Genomic DNA, 17,582 nt, shown 5'->3' on the forward strand with positions numbered 1-17,582 from the left:
GATTCCCGGTTATTCCAGCACCATTAAAAAAACAACAAAAAAACCCCCTCTTATTTCTCCCTGGACCGCGGGGATTGGTTGGAAAAAGTGTGGGACTTTCTCCAGGTTCTCTGTCCTGCTCTGCTGCCCCTTTGTCTGGCCTTGAACTTCAAGGCTGCCCTGTCTGGATTCCTATCGATTTGCTGGAAGTTTTGAAATCGGCAGTTTAATCCCAACCTCCGTCTTCTTTCTCAGGTCGCTTTGTGATGTGTTCAGTGTGGTGTCTGTTTATAGGCAGGCCTTTTATTTATTTGTTTTCTTATTCGAAGCATGAGACCAGTGCTTACTTCATGCCTGAAGTTGTGGTGTAAGGGTGTGGCCGACAGACCCTCGGGGAGGGTCACTCGGCCTCCATGACAGCAGGTGTCTAAGTGACCTCACCTGGGCACGAAGTCTCTCAAACCCCCAGAGCCGTCCTCAAGGACACGAGTACCACAACTGCTCTTTCTATTTCACGGGATGGCTGTGAGCACACAATGAATGCAAAAACTTCGGGGCATAACACTGAGGCTAAGAACTCGGCTTCCAGACACCACCTTCTTGGTTTGCATTCGCGTTCCTTCAATGTCAAGGAGTGCGGACCCAGATAAGACCTTGGACCTCTCTGTGCCTTGGGGGTTGTGTTTCCTATGGAAAATGGTGTTTATTTCAGAAAATGACACTTTCTCCCCGTCTACATGCATGACCAGTGGCACCTTGAACTCCCTGGCAGGAGCAGGCCACCCGTGCCATGAAGGACAGCCGACGTCCGTGACTCCATCCACTGCTCGCTAGTGTCTCCCATCCCTCGCCTTCACCCGTGGCCCTGCCCCGTCCCGGCTCCACTGTGACACCCCCATGGCTCCGAATGTGGGCTCTGCAGCTCCGAGTCACCCCGGAGCTTGTCGGAAATCAGACCCTTGGCCCCTCGCCCTACCAGGTCAGGATGTGCAGTTTAACGAGCGTGGTGACATCTGAGAAACCCTGGTGGAGCCCCGGCAGTTACCCACGGGGTAACTCGTGCCAGTCGCTAAGGCCGCCTCTCTAAGATACCCCAGGCCTCTGTGCTGCCGGGGTATCTCAGGGAGTGTGTGCTGGAAGGTGGCTTGGTATCTTTCTTCAGGATGAGGTGCTGTTTATACTTGAGAATAATTCAGGAAGATCAAGGTACTGAGGGCCAGGTAGGCAAGGGCCGCTCCAGAACATTCTCTTCTAGGGTTGAAGCCTGTGGTGGGTGTGAGATGGGCAGACCATAGGGGCCACCTTTGGGAGGCTCTTGTAAGATCCCAGGTCATTTGCCTCTGCCGAGGTGACGGAGGACCCCATGGGTCCCGGCCACCTGGAGCCTTTACAAGACTGACCGCAGAGGCGAACATTTCTGAGGGCACCCAAGGGGCAGCTGTCCCCAAACTGCCTGGGGTCCTGCTAGACTGGAGTGTCAGCTCCCCGCCTGGCCAGTCCTGTGTCCGTGTGCTGGAAATCACCCCACTGATGGTCCATGGGATGATGGGGCTAGTCCCGCCCAGCTGTCCCCACTTCCCCTCTGTTCACCCCCCTTGACCACACTGGCCCCTCGCTGGCCCTTGGCCCTGGCAGGCTCATACCTGCTTTGGGGCGGTTCTGTGGCTGTTCCCTCTCCCAGGCCCCAAGCTCATTCACTCCCTTCCTTCAAGTCTTTGCTCCAGGGTCACCTTCTCAGGGAGGTCAGCCCCTGCTCTCCCGTTGTCCTCACCTGCTCTGTGTTTAATCATCTTCTTATCACCTTGGCTGTGCAATCAGCTTACCTGTTGTTTACCATCCATTGTGATTTCCAAGCGCCGGGAGCAGCGCCTGCTCCTTACATGGGACCCATTAAATATTTGTGGAAAGGTTGGATTAATCCTTGTCATAGCTATGATTTATTGCAAGTCTCCTATGGGCCATTATCATTTCCCAGAAGGGAACATAGGGTTACAGCGGGCGTCAAAGATCAGGCTTTTTGTAAGATACCCCCCCCCCGCCCCCCACCCCGGGGCTGATTGACTTCTTAAACTGACCCCACCCCCTGGTCCAGCTTCACTCATCTGGGGCGGTGCGCACTGAGCAAACCTTACCAGTCAGCGGGGAAGAGGCTGGGATGAGGGGTGTGGGGGGCGTGTGTCCATCTCAGAGTCTGCCTCTACCCTCTGTTCTCTCTTTCTTCTGGTCCTCTCTGAGTGCGCCCCCAGCGTTCCTCCCATGAGACTGAATCGTGCACTTGACCCTGACCTGTTCCCTTTAGACCCAGGCAGTGTTTGTTTGAGAAAACAAAACGCCCACAGAGCAAACAACTGAGGATTGCTGCTGCCCGCAGACACAGACACCGTCCTCCCCCTGAGGGACATTTCCCTTTTCTGAGGAACAGGAAAAGCTTACAAAATCTCTAATTAGTACTGAAGTAGAAGCACAAACGGGCAATAAATAGGGGGAACACTCAGCACCCCACGTAGTTAAATCAGTGCAAAATTAAAGCAAGCACTATTTTGGGGCCATTTTAGCAAATTTTTAAAATGACAGCTCAGCCCTGGCAGAGTGGGTGAGTTGGTTGGAGCTTGTTCTGTACACCAAAACGTTGCAGGTTCGATCCCAGTCCACGTAAGGGAGGCAACAGATCGATGTTTCTCTCTCTCTCTCTCTCTCTCTCTCCTTCTCTCTCTAAAACCAATAAAACATATCCTTGGGAAATGATTAAAATTTTTTTAAAAAAGAATGAGATTGTGTGAGTTTATTGCTAGGCAGAGATCATATGTGGGCAAGACAAGACCTTCTGAAGGTTTCCCATCTTGTTAGAACAGAGCACGTGGCAACTTTTTTGCAAAGAACGAGCCAGTACACTATTAACTTAATGTGAGTCAGGATGCATGCTTGGTGTACATTTTGATTTATCTCATATCTTGAAATCAAAACTGCAAAAGAATTGATTAACCATGAAGTAATTTATTGTATCTGTCATTTTTATTCCAGGGAAGTTTAATTAGCATTAACAGCACTTGCTCTGAGACTGGCAATTTTGACAACGCTAACGTCACTGGAGAAATAGAGTTGGCCCTTCGATACTGCTTCGAATCCCGCGCTCTAGAAGTCTGCATCAAGTCCTGCAAGAACCTTGCGTATGGAGAGGAGAAGAAGAAAAAGTGTAATCCGTGAGTTTCTTTTTCTGAGTTTTGACTTAAGGTGATAGACACACTGACTCTAAAGTTCACATGGAAAGTCCGAGAATAACCAAGACAATTGTAGAAATGAGGAGAGACATAAAATAAACAGACTTATGTGAAGAATCATTATAAAGTGGCCGTAATTCCAACGATGTGTTACTGTGCAAAGCTAGACAAGCAGGTTGGTAGAGGAGAATCCGAAGTCCAGACACAGACCTTAGCATCTGTGGGAACTTGCGCAATCAAGAGGCTGTCAGAAATCACTGCAGAAAAGAAGAGCTGCACCAGGTGGTGCTGGGAAATTTGACTTTCCATATAGGAAAAATAAAATTAAAATCCTGCTTTGCACAATCCATAAACAGATTAACTTTTTTCCCAACTGGTAGATATGAATGGTATTGTATCATTACTTTAGCATGCATTTCCTTGAGTCGTAACCAAGTTAAACAACTTTTTATCCATGTGTCAGCCACTGAGGGTTTCCCTTCTGTGGACTTCCTGCCTCTGAAAGATGGCAGAGTAGGCAAGAGGCATCAGGAATCCCTCTGCCCACAGAGACAATGACTGCGCTGGCAGAATCGCCTAATGTAATGATTTTGAGTCTTTTGAAGGCTTGCAGCTTGCGGTGGAAGGCTTCCATGGTTAAGTGGAGTTAATATAGGTCAATTTCAGCTCTTGGCACAGGAGCAGGTACCCACCCCCACCCCGGACCCCTTGGAGGCAGCTGTGCCCGTGTTCCTGGAGCAGCTTGCATGCAGCTTGCAGGAGCTGGGCTGGGCGAGAAGGATCCTGTGCTCCAGCCAGCAGGGCTCTGTTTTCCCATCGCTGGTTGCTGCTTCTGACCACAGCGGGTGGAGACAGAGAGGCACACAGCTGTTGTCCATCTCCGCCATTGTGGCAGCCCCGGCCCTCCTCTGACCCATGCAATTCCCAGGGGTTTGAAGGGCCAGTGCCCTTGTCTGTCTCCCTTTTTTGTTTTTCTCTTTTTCTCCTCTTGGAAGCCAGATACTACAGACTAGGGCATTCAAAATTAACTTCATACGAGGTCTGTCCTGAAAAAGTTCAACCATTGTTAATATGACCAGAACAGCTTGTGCAACATCGATGTAACCTGGCAGCCAAGGAGAGTGGACTGGAATGTGCACGTGTGAACAATGACGACTTCACTGTACTAGTCAGTGGGGGTGGTAGACGTCATTGAGTGAGCAGGTGTACCGTGTGGCCATTGCATTCAAAATGACTGAGCGAGTAGAGCAACAAATCTGCATGCAGCTTTGTGTTGAGCTTGAACATTCCTCTGTGGAAACTATTCGGATGATTCAGAAGGCTGCAGCCGTGGGTGATTGGCAGCTTCATCATGACAATGTGCCTATTCATGCATCACGTCTCCTGCAGGTTTTTGGCAAAACATCAAATCACCCACTTGACTCAGCACACCTACAGCCCAGATTTGGTGCTCAGTGACTTCTGGCTTTTCCCCAAACTAAAATCACCTTTGAAAGGAAAGAGATTTCAGACCTTTGATGAGATTCAGGAAAATACGACGGGGCAGCTGATGGAGATTAGGAGAACTGTGTGAGGTCCCAAGGCGCCCACTTTGAAGGGGACTGACACACCATTGTCCTGTGTACAATGTTTCTTGTATCTTCTTCAATAAATGTCTTTATTTTTCATATGACATGGCTGGATACCTTCTGGACACACCTTGTATAAAAGGAAAATTAGAAAATAAATAGAAAATACATTCCCAGGAAAAGCTACAGTCTCTGAAAAAACCTGAGAAGACCGTTATTTTACATCTCAGGCTGATCCTTGGCAAGGATCAATAAACAAAACAATAACAAAAATCAGCAAACCTTGAGGAAGGGGGAGACTCTGATTTCCAGAGTTAACACATTATTAGGCACAAACGTCCAGTGTTCAACCAAAATAACAAGACATACAAAGAAACAGGGAAGTATGGCCCATTCCAAGGGAAATAATAAATCAAAAGAGACAATCCCTTAAAAAAGATCTGATGGCAAGTTTACTGGACAAAGACTTTAAAACACTGTCTTAAAGATATTCAAAGAACTAAAGGAAGATGTGGAGAACGTCAAGAAAATGATGTATGAGCAAAGCGGAAATATCAATAAAGAGACAGAAAACCTAAAAAAAAAAAAAGAAAGAAAGAAATGCTGGAGCTGGAAACGCAAATAACTGAAATGAAAAATTCACTGGCGGGGTTGGAAGGCAGATATGAGCCGGTGGGAAGAAAGGATCAGTAAATTTGAAGAAAGGTCAGTGGAAGTTACTGAGTCTTCGAAACAGACAGAAAAAAGATTGAAGGAAAGCAAACAGAATCTCACAGACCTGAGGGACCAGCAGAGGCATGTGAGAGTCTCAAAAGGAGAAGAGAGAGAGCAAGAGGCAGAGAGAATATTTGAAGAAGTAGTGGAAAACTTCCCAAATTTGATGAGATGCATGACTATAAACGTCAGAGAAGCCCACTGAACTCCAAGGAAGATGAACTCGAAGAGACCCACGCCGAGACATCATCGACAGGCTTCTGCAAGACGCACAGGGAGACTCTGGGAAGCAGCAAGGGAGAAGTGGGTCCTCAAGAAGACCGTCAGCAGGCTTCTCCTCAGAAACTTCACAGGCCAGAGGTCGATATATTCAAAGAGCTGAAAGAAAAAACCCCAACAGCCAAGAATCCTATATCCAGCAAAACTGTCCTTCAGAAGTGAGGGAGAAATGAAGACGTTCTCAGACAGACGGAAACTGGTGGGCTGTGACCCTGCTAGACCTGCGCTGCACGAGGTGCTTGGGGGGGTCCTGCAGGGGAAAATGGAAGGACACTGTCTGAAATTAAGGTCTCAGTAAAGGTGAAAACACAGGCAATTATAAAAGCTAGCGTTACTGTGGCAACAGGACCTGAAAGCTAGTGTTACTGTGGCAACAGGACCTGTATGCAATTCCACTTTTTTGTGTTCCCCATGATTAAAGGGACTGATAGAGTAAAACATTATTAGTCTCTTATTATTGTAACTTTGCTCTATAATGTCACATTTGGTGTTTGACATAATTTAAGAGACGAACGCATTTAAAAGAATTCATTTGTGGTTTGGGTCATGCGGTGTATAAAGATGTCATTGTATGACATCCATAGTGGAAAGAGATGTGGATGGAGCGGAAAAGGAGCCGAGTCTGCACATTATTGAAGTTAAAATGCTATAAGTTCAAAGTAGAGTGTCTAACTTTAGGATAGTAAATGCAATCCCCTTGGTAACCACAAAGAAAGTAGTCGTAGGACATATACAAAAGGAAATAAGAGAGGAATTTAAATATTTTACTGTACAATAATCGGCTAAAGACACGAGAGTAGAACAACGCCGGAAACGAGGAGCACACATGCAGTAAGGAACGCAGAAACGAGTAACAGAAGCCAGAAGTAAGTACAGCCGTATCAGCAAGGACTTTGCCTGTAAGTGAATTAGACTCTCCAGTCAAAAGACAGACATTGGCAGGATGGATAAGCACCGTAGGATCCAACTCTACGTCAGCTACGAGAGGCTGACCGCAGATCAATGATCAGTGACACAAACAGAAGCTATTCCGCGCAGACAGCGAGCAGAAGGGAGCAGCGGGGGCGATACAAGTGTCAGACAAAATTAGGTCAACGAGGCTACAAAAGATAAAGGACGGTATATTATATTAATGAAAGCTTTACCACAGCAAGTGGATACAAAATTATAAATGTCTATGCACCTAGAACAGCCCATCGAGACAGGTGAAGCCGAACACTGACAGCTTTAGGGAGAAAGAGCTCTGCAGGAATACTTGGAGACGCCAGTTCTCCCCTCTGTGACGGACAGAGCACCCCGTCAGCCGGTAAGTGAGGAAACAGGCGCCTTGGCACAAGAAGCTAATTCAATGCCTGGATGTGTGTTTTCTTTTAATCCTGTAAGTGACGTAGGCATGTTTTATACATCCTGTTTTACCTGTGTGAGATCTGATAATGACCAGTTAGTTAAGAGTAATGAACAGTGAGGAATCGGTGGCGATGAGCCTGCAGTACTTTCCCGAGAACTTTGATTGACAGGGAAGAAGAGGCCTGAGCCTGGAGCTCCAGGAGGGACCCAGCTCAAGGGAGGGTGACTGTTCTTTTTTTTTGCTTTGGGAAAGTCGAGCCCATTCCTAGCCTGTGGGGACAGGGCCTGGACGAGTTGGGGCATGGCCACCACTAAAGCCACTGGAGGGGCCAGGAAGGGCAGTCCTGGGACCTGAGTGGAGGGATCAACCTAGAACAGGATTTCCGGGGCTGGGCAGGGTGCTGGTGGAGAGATGGCCTCTCTCATACTGCCCTTGCCAGCAGAGCCATGGCCCCCAGGGTCAGCGGAGAGGAGTCAGGGACGCTGGGCCCCGGCAGGCAGGACAGGCTGGGAGTCTCCACGAGGGAAGAGCCAAGGGTAAGGCATATACTTTCCATGTGCACTTATTTTGGGGGGAGGGGTGGTTGGAAGTGACAGGTGGAGGAAGGACAAAGTGGCACATGGCCTCTACATCCTGGTAGGTCCAAGAATATGCCACCGTGGAGCCCTGAGAGCCCCTGCTTCCGTGGTTGTTCCCCGGGGGCTGGTGACTGGCCTTGTAGATTCCAGGGGTGGGGCGCAAGGAAAGCAGGCAGCTTCACCTCCCCCAGGGACATTCCAGAAGGTGATGGCCAAAGACAGTGTAAGCAGAAGCTGGGCACCCAGCATGTCATTGTTCACTGTCTGTGGGGGCCACCAAGCCCCTTCTGTCAACGCGCAATGCCGCAGCGCACAGCGTAAACGTAGCGTTCTCCTCCCGCCGGCCTCCCGCTGAGCTTCACCTGCCCTGTCTGCGTTTGGCTGCCAGGTACGTGAAGACCTATCTGCTGCCTGACAGATCCTCCCAGGGCAAGCGCAAGACTGGCGTCCAGAAGAACACGGTGGACCCAGCCTTTCAGGAGACCTTGAAGGTACTTGGGGGACGAACAGTCACGTGCTGTCTTCCCACCCTGGGCCGGGCGCACGGGGCCAGAGTCCAGCGGCAGCTTCTTCCAAACGCCGCGTGCATTAGACATCCGCGCTAACACATCCTGCGGGGCTCTGTCAATCAGTGGCGAGGTGGTAAAAAAATAAATGTCAGCCTTTGTACTGGAGAAGTGCAGAGTCTGCAGGACTTTTGATTAATGATTCCCAAGTACAAGGTAACCACAACAACAACGAAAAGAACCTGGCTCCTCTCAATGTTTAAAATCAGTTTGTCCGGTTGAGTTTTTATTACAGCCCTCCGAGAGGCGCTCTCTAGCGGAGGCCCTGTGGATTAAACTACTGGCTACTGTCTTTGCAAAAGTGCTTCTTTAGTGTAAGATCTGGCAAACTCAGGCTTCTTCTTGTTTTCAGAAAAAAAAATAGTCACTTTATGAAAAGAATTTTCTAGAGGACTTGTTTGGGTTTTCACCTTCCTCGGCGCTAGCAACTATGATGTGTGGTTGAGGGCAGAGATGCGGAGAGGCCACCTCGGCCCGGGACGGAGGAGGATGTGTGGGGGTTGCAGGTGAAGTGTGGGAGGCCCCGGCCTGGAGGGACAGTCCAGACTCATGGAGCCTGGGAACCCCATGTGTCAAGACTGGAAAGGACAGGGCTTTGTTTGACTCCCTTGGTGAGAAGGGGCATTTATCTGGGCAGCTGGTACAAGAGTCCCATTTGTTAAATAATAATAGCGATTGTTTTCTTTGCCCCTGTTGTGGCCAAGTGCTTTACATTCCCCCTGAGCTAGGGATCAGGGTCCTCCTTTACCCTCGTTACTCAGGGGAACCTGAGGCTTATGGAACTCATAGTGGACTGGCAGTCCTCAAAGTTTGTGTGCACAGGAATCCCCACAGGATTAAAAAACAAAAGTGGACTGTAATTCAGCAGGTGTGGCCGGGCCCTGAGATGCAGCTGGCCTGGGGCCCCTCTGGAAGCAAGTAGTTTTGCTCATGGACCTGCTAAAAGGATTTTGAGCTCTGCCTGGTGTGGCTCAGTGGATTGAGTGCCAGCCTACGAACCAAAGGGTCACCGGTTCAATTCCCAGTCAGGGTGCATGCCTGGGTTACAGGCCAGGCCCCCAGTAGGGGGCAGGCAAGAGGAAACTAATTGATGTTTCTCTCCTTTTTCTCCCTCTCTTCCTCTCTCTCTAAAAGTAAATAAATAAAATCTTAAAAAATTTTTTTGAAAAGCTCTCTGTCCCCTTCATACATTTTGAGTTGATATCTAAAATTGCCCGTAAGTTTAAATAAGGTATTTAGGGCTAAACAGAAGTAGATATATATTTTACATTTTATGAAATGAGGTAAAATTGAGGGTGGACTACATTTTAGATGAATATTTAATTATATAATTTGATTTTTAAGGTTTAACTTATTTAAAATGGACACAGAATCTTGGAGAAATCACCTAAAAATTTTACACATTGCTTTTATCTAGTATGTTGTGGATATTTTGGTGGTCCTGGAAAACTTCCCAACTTCCCAGAGACATTTAAAAGAATCAATGTCCCCAATCTGTTTTAAATTCAGGACACCTGGATGTAGTCTTAACATAAGTAGTATAAGACAGAAAACACGGGAAGGTGGGGAAGCTGAGCGATCATTCAGGGTTTTGCAGAAATCAGTATTTCCAATCACCACTTGTTTAGTGCGCCAGGGCTCAACAGCTGGGTGCGAGGTGAGGGGCAGGGGTGGGAGTGATCTGGACAGCCTGGGGCAAGGTGGGTGGGAGGGGGATATGGGGTGGGGTGGGGGGGAGTTGGGGGGGCCGGACAGCCTGGGGCAAGGTACCTGGTGACACTCCAGGTGGAGGGGCCATTGTCCACCAGCTTTGAGAGAAGGGCGCGTGACAGCTGAGGCTCTAGAACCTGAACGTCCCGTCTAGTTTTCTAAGCAGGGTGCTTACCCCTTGGGACATCTTCACCCTGGGAAGTGGGCCTGGGAGCCCAGGCTGATGCCCCTGTCCTGCCTCTGCAGTACCAGGTGGAGCCCGCCCAGCTGGCGACCCGGCGCCTGCAGGTGTCTGTGTGGCACCTGGGCACGCTCACCCGGAGAGTGTTCCTTGGAGAAGTGATCATCCCTCTGGCCACGTGGGACTTCAAAGACAGCACAACACAGGCCTTCTCCTGGCATCCGCTACGGGCCAAGGTGATGTCTGGTTTGGGACTGGGTGACCCCACTCCCATTTTACAGAGGGACCCGAGATGAGAAAACCTGCCCTGGGAAACCTGAGACCCAAAACGATGGTGCGCACTCGCCAGGCTTTTAGGTAGGAGCTTTCTAGGGAGAAAAGGCCCACACCAAGCTCTTCGGGTGGGTTCGGTCCAGTGACTTCCACCTGCTCAGGTTTGCTCAAGCATCCGCGCCACCCTGTCCTCAGGGTGGCCCACATGGCTGCCGGGGTCAGGCCAGGTGTTCAGCCGTCCTGAGATGGCCTTGCTGGTCTGTGCCTTCCCCTGCACAGGGTCACACAGTGTCAGCTGAGGTGGCCTCGGCCTTCTCATGGCACCGTGGCCAGTCGGCCTGCCCCCACATGGGCCCACGCCTCCTCGTGTGGGCTAGAACTCATTGTTTCTAAGTTCCTCACCCCAGGCACACCCAGAACAACAGGTGCACCCAACTGGACCAACCGCTGTCAGGAGAGCAGAGGCCACACTGACCAGTGGGGACTTGCGGTCCAGCTCGGGGTGGGGTCGGACAGGCCAGGAGGCACTGGCTGTGGAGGGAGGGAGAGGGGTGTGGGAAAGATTGACGATTCTTGGGGGGCTACATTGCACATTTCTATGCCAAGATCCAAGACCGGAAGACAGTCCATCTGAGACAGTGAAGGGGGAGGAAGGGTGGGCTCCACCGTCTCCTAGGAAATGGCCTCAGAGGTGCCGGCCCCGCCATTTCACGGCGTCTCCTCTCTGAAGCCAGAGAGGCTGTCAGTCGCAATGCCCCTGCGTAGGTGCTCAGCTGGGGGCCGTCCCCTCCCCGTCCTGTACTCTTCACCCCCGGTGTGGTCCATGCAGCCCCTGGTGCCCGAACTTTCTCTTCTCAGAGCCTCAGTCCACACCTAGAATAGCCACTTGCGATGCTTTCTCCGGCCCCAGGTCTGCCCAAGACTTCACTTAAGTCCCGCCTCTCCCATGAAGGCTTCCCCGATGCTCCCCGCCACATGAGTTCTCCCCACAGGGTCCTGTGCCGGGGCTCCCTGCCTGACTTCTGTCCCCTGGATTCCACGCTCAGGACGAGAGGGAGTGCCACTGGGACTCATCCTCTGTTGACAAGTGGGCTAGAAGCAGAAAGTGACAGGCTGCAGGCGTCCCCCCTGACGTGACCCTGACGCTGGATCTGGGGTGTCTGCTCACAGGCCTGCCACCTGGGTCCTGACAGGAGGGGCAATGTGGTTGTCGTGGGGTTGGCACAGGTTTCCGGAAGCAGAGGAAGGGGGCAGCCTTATCACATTTGGCACCGAGGGCCCCCTCCTGCCCCCTGTGCCTCAGGGGCAGCCAGGAGACCACAGAGAGTTGTACGGAGTGGGGGGCAGCAGTGGCTTCCACACTCCGGAGCTCACGCTGGGAGCCTGCTCCCCGCCGCTGGTGGTTCTGAGTGAGGGAGGCCCTTTCCGATGCCCTCCCTCCCCCCACGGGTGAGAGAGTGCCAGCAGAGGGCGGTCTTGGCTCTCCGAGCCCTGCCGTCACTCATTTTGGGCACAATCACTCGTGACCAGACAAACGACCTGAGTAGGCAGGGAGGGTCCTCTGCGGGGAGTTGGGGACAGGGAGGGGCTGAGTCCCCCAGACTGGAGGGCCATCCCTGTGCCCTGCGCACTGAGCCCGGAACCCTGTCAGTCTCTGGTGCCCTCGGTGCCCCTGGCATGGAAGGGGAGAGCGAATCTTTACTGACCTGAGTGGAATCCCTGGGGGGTCTTTACTTTTTCAAACTCAGGTTGTGTCCAGGTTTCTTAGCACTGCTCTGTGGGAATGTGCTGGGGCCTTGGAGCCCCTCTGCTTGACGGGCCTTCTGTGTCTGGAGGGGTGGGCGGCTGGGTGGCTGGGCAGCTGGGCTGTCTCTCCCACACTGAGGGTGGCAACGGTGGGAGCAAGGCTCCCACAAACAGAATGACGAGCAGCCTGCCTTGGGCATGTCCACACCACCTCAGGGCTCTCCAAGGCCTTTGAGGCTTTGCAGGGGCAAGGTGGATGGGAAAGGGGGTGTTTATGGACAGAGCCGGGGCAGCCAGAGGGCTGCAAAAGGTCCTGGGGCCGGGGATGCCGGCCTCCGAGCTCTGCCTCTCGCCCACAGGCAGAGAAGTACGAAGACAGCAGTTCTTCAAACCACAGTGAACTCAAGATTCGGGCCAAGCTCGTGCTCCCTGCAGGGCCCAGCAAGCTCCAGGAGGCTCAAGAAGGTAGTGGCTTCCAGCCCCATGAATGTTCATCTGTCCCTGGGTCCCTGTCCCCAAAGCCTGGAGTGCAGGCAGGCTGAGGGGTGGGCCAAGTTTCCTAGCACTTCCTGTCTGCCACCCACTGGTCCCGCCAAGAGTCATGGAGCCAGGCCTGGGAAATGGGCTCTCCGGAACCCATGGCTTAGAAGGGAATTGAGTGACCCCAAACAGGCCGAGCCTGTGTTGCCTGCTCTACAAGGCTCCCAGGACCCCAGCCTGACGCTTCCTCCCAAGGGGCTGGCTCGGAGGGTCACCCTGGAGAACACAGCCCCGCTGAAGCCCTCTTGGCTCTTTGGGAGACACAGAGGCCTCAAGGCTCCATGCGAACAGGCCCAGGCTCCCACTCACGTGAGCCACTGCTGCCCAGCAAGAGAACCAGCTGACGCCACGTCCTTGTTAAATAACGTCAATGATGTGGGGCCTGCGGGAAGGTGAGGTGGGCAGTGAAGACGGGGGAAGGGTGCGATTCCCCATGTTTTAGGGATTTCCTGTTGGACTGGAAGAGCTCGCTGCACCAGCAGACCAGCAGCAAGCCCTCTTCCCCCAAACCACTGGCTCCCACTGGACTAGAAGTTCGGCACCCGTCCTTTCCGTGGGCCGGTCTTGACTCCTTACAGCTTGTTGCCCTGGCACTCCGTGCTGACCATTTAGCGGGACAAGTGTGGGAGCAGGGCCCGCAGAGCCTCCTGTGGTGGCCCTGCTCCCCTTCCCGGCTGCTATCTTGGGGTCTGAGCTCTCCCATCACCCTTGTTCTTGCTGAGCTCCCAGCTGGGGGTGGTGTGGCACAGTGTGCGGGAGGGTGGACTCAAATGCCAGCTTTGCTTCCAGGGACAGGAGAGGAACCATCACGAGACGGTCGGCTCTGTTTGGTGGTGCTGGGAGCCAAGAATCTGCCTGTGCGGTCAGATGGTACCCTAAACTCTTTTGTTAAGGGGTAGGTATTAGATTCAATCAAGTGTTATTTACTGGTCACCTGTGATACATGAGGCATGGTCCTCGGGGCTGCGGGAAACACCAAGTGGTGTAGCCATTGGAAACTTGTTGCATTTTAGCTTTCCTACAAAAATCCAACCTGTCATGTTAAGGGCTCTGATCTCCAAGAACTCGTGGAGACCACACTCAGAACTCCACACTTTCACCTGGAACCCAGGTCTTCTTACTAGTCCTGCTGGAGCAGCGAGTCAGCACTGACTGACTGAGCTGGACCATGGAAAAAGTTGTGTTTATATGGGGGGCCCCCCAAACCAGGATTTATTTACGAAAAATTGTGTATTTATTGTTACATGTTGAAACATCAGTCACCTTCAAAGTACTCTCCATCTGATGCAATACACCTGTTGAGACGTTTTTTCTGCTGCTCAAAACAGTTTCTGAACTCATCAACTTTGATGCCTTTTAGTGCTTCTGCCGGTTTTTGTTCCACCTCTTCCACATCAGTAAAACATTTCCCTTTGAGGACTTTTTTCATCAGGGGAACAAAGAAAAGTTGCTCGGGGTGAGATCAGGTGAATGGGGAGGGTGGGGAACAGGGGGTCAGGCCGTTTTTGGTCAAATACTGCTGAGCACTCAGTGGCGGTGTGGGCAGGTGTGCTTGTCAGTCACCCATCGTGAAATAGGCAAACCCAATCAAAGTCTTCAAAAAAAAAAACAAAAACAAAACACTGAAGCCAAGCCAAATGCAGCCTCTCACAACCTAGTGCACTGATGCAGATGGTTCCTCCAACACCCACGTAGCGGGGGAAGTCTGTACTACAAGGGGCCCGCCCTCCAGGAGGTAACTTGGGGTTTTTTGGGTTCCCCCTGGTTATTTCCTCAGCTTTCCATCTACCCTAGAGAAACGATAAGGTGGGTGACTCAGCGGACTTCGTTCTCATTTTTATTCACTGCAGGTGTGTTGTTCTCAAAAGGGAGGCAAACACCATTGTGATGTAGGGTGGCTGAATCCCAGTCAGTGCCACTGAGGGAATGGGGGCCTGCCTACCAGTCGAGATAGAGCTGAGGTGGTCCTAACCCTGGTATTTATCTGTATGGTTACTTGGCCCTTCTGAATTGATTCTCCCGAGGGTAAAATGAGATATATAACGGGGGGCAGCATCCTGTTCCCTGGTGGCAGGTCTAGTAAGTGTGCTGCCGCCTGGTGGTAGGCGACCAAGGAGCAGGGTTAAGGTAAGGACCACAGGGCCTCCGAATCCCAAATCACCCTCACACCTGGAGCAGAATTCAGCTCAAAACCGAGAGCATCCCAGCTGGAGATCACTTAGCCAACCCCGGGACTCCTGCTCTCTTTCATTGGGCTGAGTTTTTACTTTATGGTCGACGTAGCCCCTTTCTTAGCACTAACAGCCTCACAGATGAGCAAGTCCCAAGAGGGCAGGGGACTGTGCAGGCCAGGCACCCAGGGTTTGCGTCTGTTCCCTCTGCAGCTGCCTCACTCTGCCGGACAAGCAAAAGCTGAGGCTGAGGTCCCCCGTCCTGAAGAAGCAAGCGTGTCCCCAGTGGAAGCACTCCTTTGTTTTCCATGGGGTGAGCCCTGCCCAGCTGAGGCAGTCCAGCCTGGAGCTGAGCGTCTGGGACCAGGCTGCCTTCGGTGTGAGCGACCGCTTGCTGGGAGAGGCCAGGCTTGGTTCCAGTAAGTCTGTTTAAGATGTTTATTGGGCTCAAGTGTGTCGTGGGTCCTCAGAGACTGTCTTACAAATGCCAGTAATAGAGAAATCACACTCCACCGTGGCAGGTGGTTTAACTGGCCTTGAAGCTGCCTCCCCTGCCCTAAGTGGAGAATACTGACCAGTTCTCACTGTGCTGTGGAGCAATAATACAAGGAAGTATTTCAACAATTTAAATCAGATTTATTTAAGATCTGCTAAAGAAGCAAAAATTAAGAGGCCTCAAAATGGGTGGGGTACAGTGTTTGCTTTTGTTCCTGGCATGAATCATAAAAGGATTATTTCTCTAAAGGAAATTATCTTATTAAGGCACGCAACCAGTGATTCAGAAAGTGTTTTGAGAGTGGGGCAGAAAGGCGATGCTTTTGTGCTGCTCAGCAGGCCTCTTGTGGGGGACACCCCTGTTGGGCTGAGGGCCCCAGCCCTCCTGCTCACTGCCAGCTGTGGCCCCCAAACACTGTGACGAGCAAAACACCTGCACTCCCCTCTAAGGCCAACCGAGGACCAGGAGAAACAGGACTCACTATTAAGTTACAATTTGTTTTAGGAGTGTCCAAAGCAAACTTTTCCTGTGAGGGACTCCTGAGCAAACCTGGCACCCGTCTGGGATGCCCACACTTGGTAAAGTGTTAGGAACCACCCCACCCCACCCGGCCACTCCTCACTAACAAGGAAGCCAACAGCTCCAGGTTTTTGAGGCCCCAAGTCCCTGGAGAGGGGACCGAGCTGTCCTGTTCTGGACACACTTTGAGGGGGTGGGCGGGGGGGCTCCTGCTCACCAGTGGTGGACGTTTTAATATGGTCTTAAGTCAAGGAGAAAAATAACTTTATACGGTTTTTGCTGGTCCTCCTTTTGGACAAGCCGAGGGGCAGGGTGGTGGTCTCCAGGCCCGGGGTCCTAACCCTTGTTTCACGTACATCACAGAGGAAGACCCCTCCGGCGGCACTGGCTCGGGCTCACACTCCAAGCTTCAGTGGCAGAAGGTTCTTTCCAGCCCCAACCTGTGGACAGATCTGACCCTCGTGCTGCACTGAAGCCCAGGTGCCGGTGAGTGGCGGGTCCCCGTGGCACACCCACGGCTCAGCTGAAGAACGGTGGCCGCGCGGCTGGCGGAGGCCCTCTGGAGGGTGACGCCTCTCCACCTGCAGCTGGAAGGTTCTTCCAGAGCCCTCTGTGCACATTTAACTTAGAGCATGATCACTGTTACCTGAGGGATGTGGGAAGTGGCCCAATTTCAAGTAAATGCTGGTCACCTCTGTCTCCCAGTGCTTATCAATCAGTAAAAACTACGGCCTGGTTATGTATGTTTCCAAGAAAATAAAAAGAAGCCCACCCCGTATCTGATCCCTCCCATTCTACTGCAAAATAGTTTCTGGAGGCAGGTTAGCCAACCCCATGGAGAGCTGGGAGGCAGGAGGGAGGGGGCGCAGACTCCCCTTGTGGGTGGGCCAGCTCTACGGTCCCCCAGAGGGACACCCAGCCCCACGAGACGTCGCTGGCAGGACTGCATCGGACCAGCAGGCAGACATGGACTATGCTGCGCCTCACTGCTCACGTCTGCGGGGGGTGGGGAGGGGGGGTTCATCCGCACACAGCATCTTAATCGAAAACGACAACGCAGAGCTTGCGAGGAAGGGCACAAATGAGCAGCAGCGGCAGCAGCAGCTGGCATGCTCACGGCCCCCCAGGGACAGAGCAGGTTCCTGTGGGGGCACCTGCGATGGCCAGGTCGGAGTGCGAATCCACCCTGCATGCGCACTTTCCAAACAAGACGTGCGGACGGAAACTGAACCGGCAGAGCCGTTCCCTGCACGAAGCACACAGGAGTGTGGAAGGGCCGTTTTCACAGATGTGGGTGCAGCAGCCAGCCAGCTTCACTGCTACGCTCACATCGGATCAGATCAAGTGCCATGGTTTTTCATACGTACTTCTTTTATTATTCTGTAAAAGGTAACAAAATATACAGAACAAAACTTTCCCTCTTTTAAACTACTGTTACAAACCCATGTTATTGCTTATATATAAATACTGTACTCTAAAGCTGATCCTCCATTAGGTGTGTAAGTCCAACACTGTTGCCTTCTAACTGTGAAAAAACGAAAAACAAGAAAAGTGGGTGGAAGAGCAGCGTGCCCTCCTGCGGCGCTCGCCCCGGGCAGCCACAGGGTTTTGCCGGCGCGGGAGGAACCCGCTGCGTGCACGCATGTGAGTGCCTTAGCCTCCGTGTTCCCCCCTCAGGAAACAAACATACAATGAA

The 17,582-nt window shown here is 52.0% G+C and overlaps 1 protein-coding gene across 3 annotated transcripts in view; it reads left to right on the top strand.

The window, feature by feature from the left end:
* SYTL3 (synaptotagmin like 3) overlaps window positions 1-16,674 on the top strand; it is a 71,569-nt gene extending 54,895 nt beyond the window's left edge. For all 3 annotated transcript variants that reach the window (XM_045188943.3, XM_045188942.3, XM_045188944.3), the window contains exons 11-17: window positions 3,001-3,179; window positions 8,073-8,175; window positions 10,207-10,377; window positions 12,520-12,625; window positions 13,490-13,595; window positions 15,085-15,290; window positions 16,250-16,674. In XM_045188943.3, coding sequence (XP_045044878.2) covers window positions 3,001-3,179; window positions 8,073-8,175; window positions 10,207-10,377; window positions 12,520-12,625; window positions 13,490-13,595; window positions 15,085-15,290; window positions 16,250-16,359 — 981 coding nt within the window. In that variant the 3' untranslated portion in view covers window positions 16,360-16,674. The remainder of the gene's footprint in view (window positions 1-3,000; window positions 3,180-8,072; window positions 8,176-10,206; window positions 10,378-12,519; window positions 12,626-13,489; window positions 13,596-15,084; window positions 15,291-16,249) is intronic.
* Window positions 16,675-17,582: the final 908 nt, after the last annotated feature.

This window comes from Desmodus rotundus, chromosome 11 (genome assembly GCF_022682495.2).
Source record: "Desmodus rotundus isolate HL8 chromosome 11, HLdesRot8A.1, whole genome shotgun sequence".
NCBI lineage: Eukaryota > Metazoa > Chordata > Mammalia > Chiroptera > Phyllostomidae > Desmodus > Desmodus rotundus.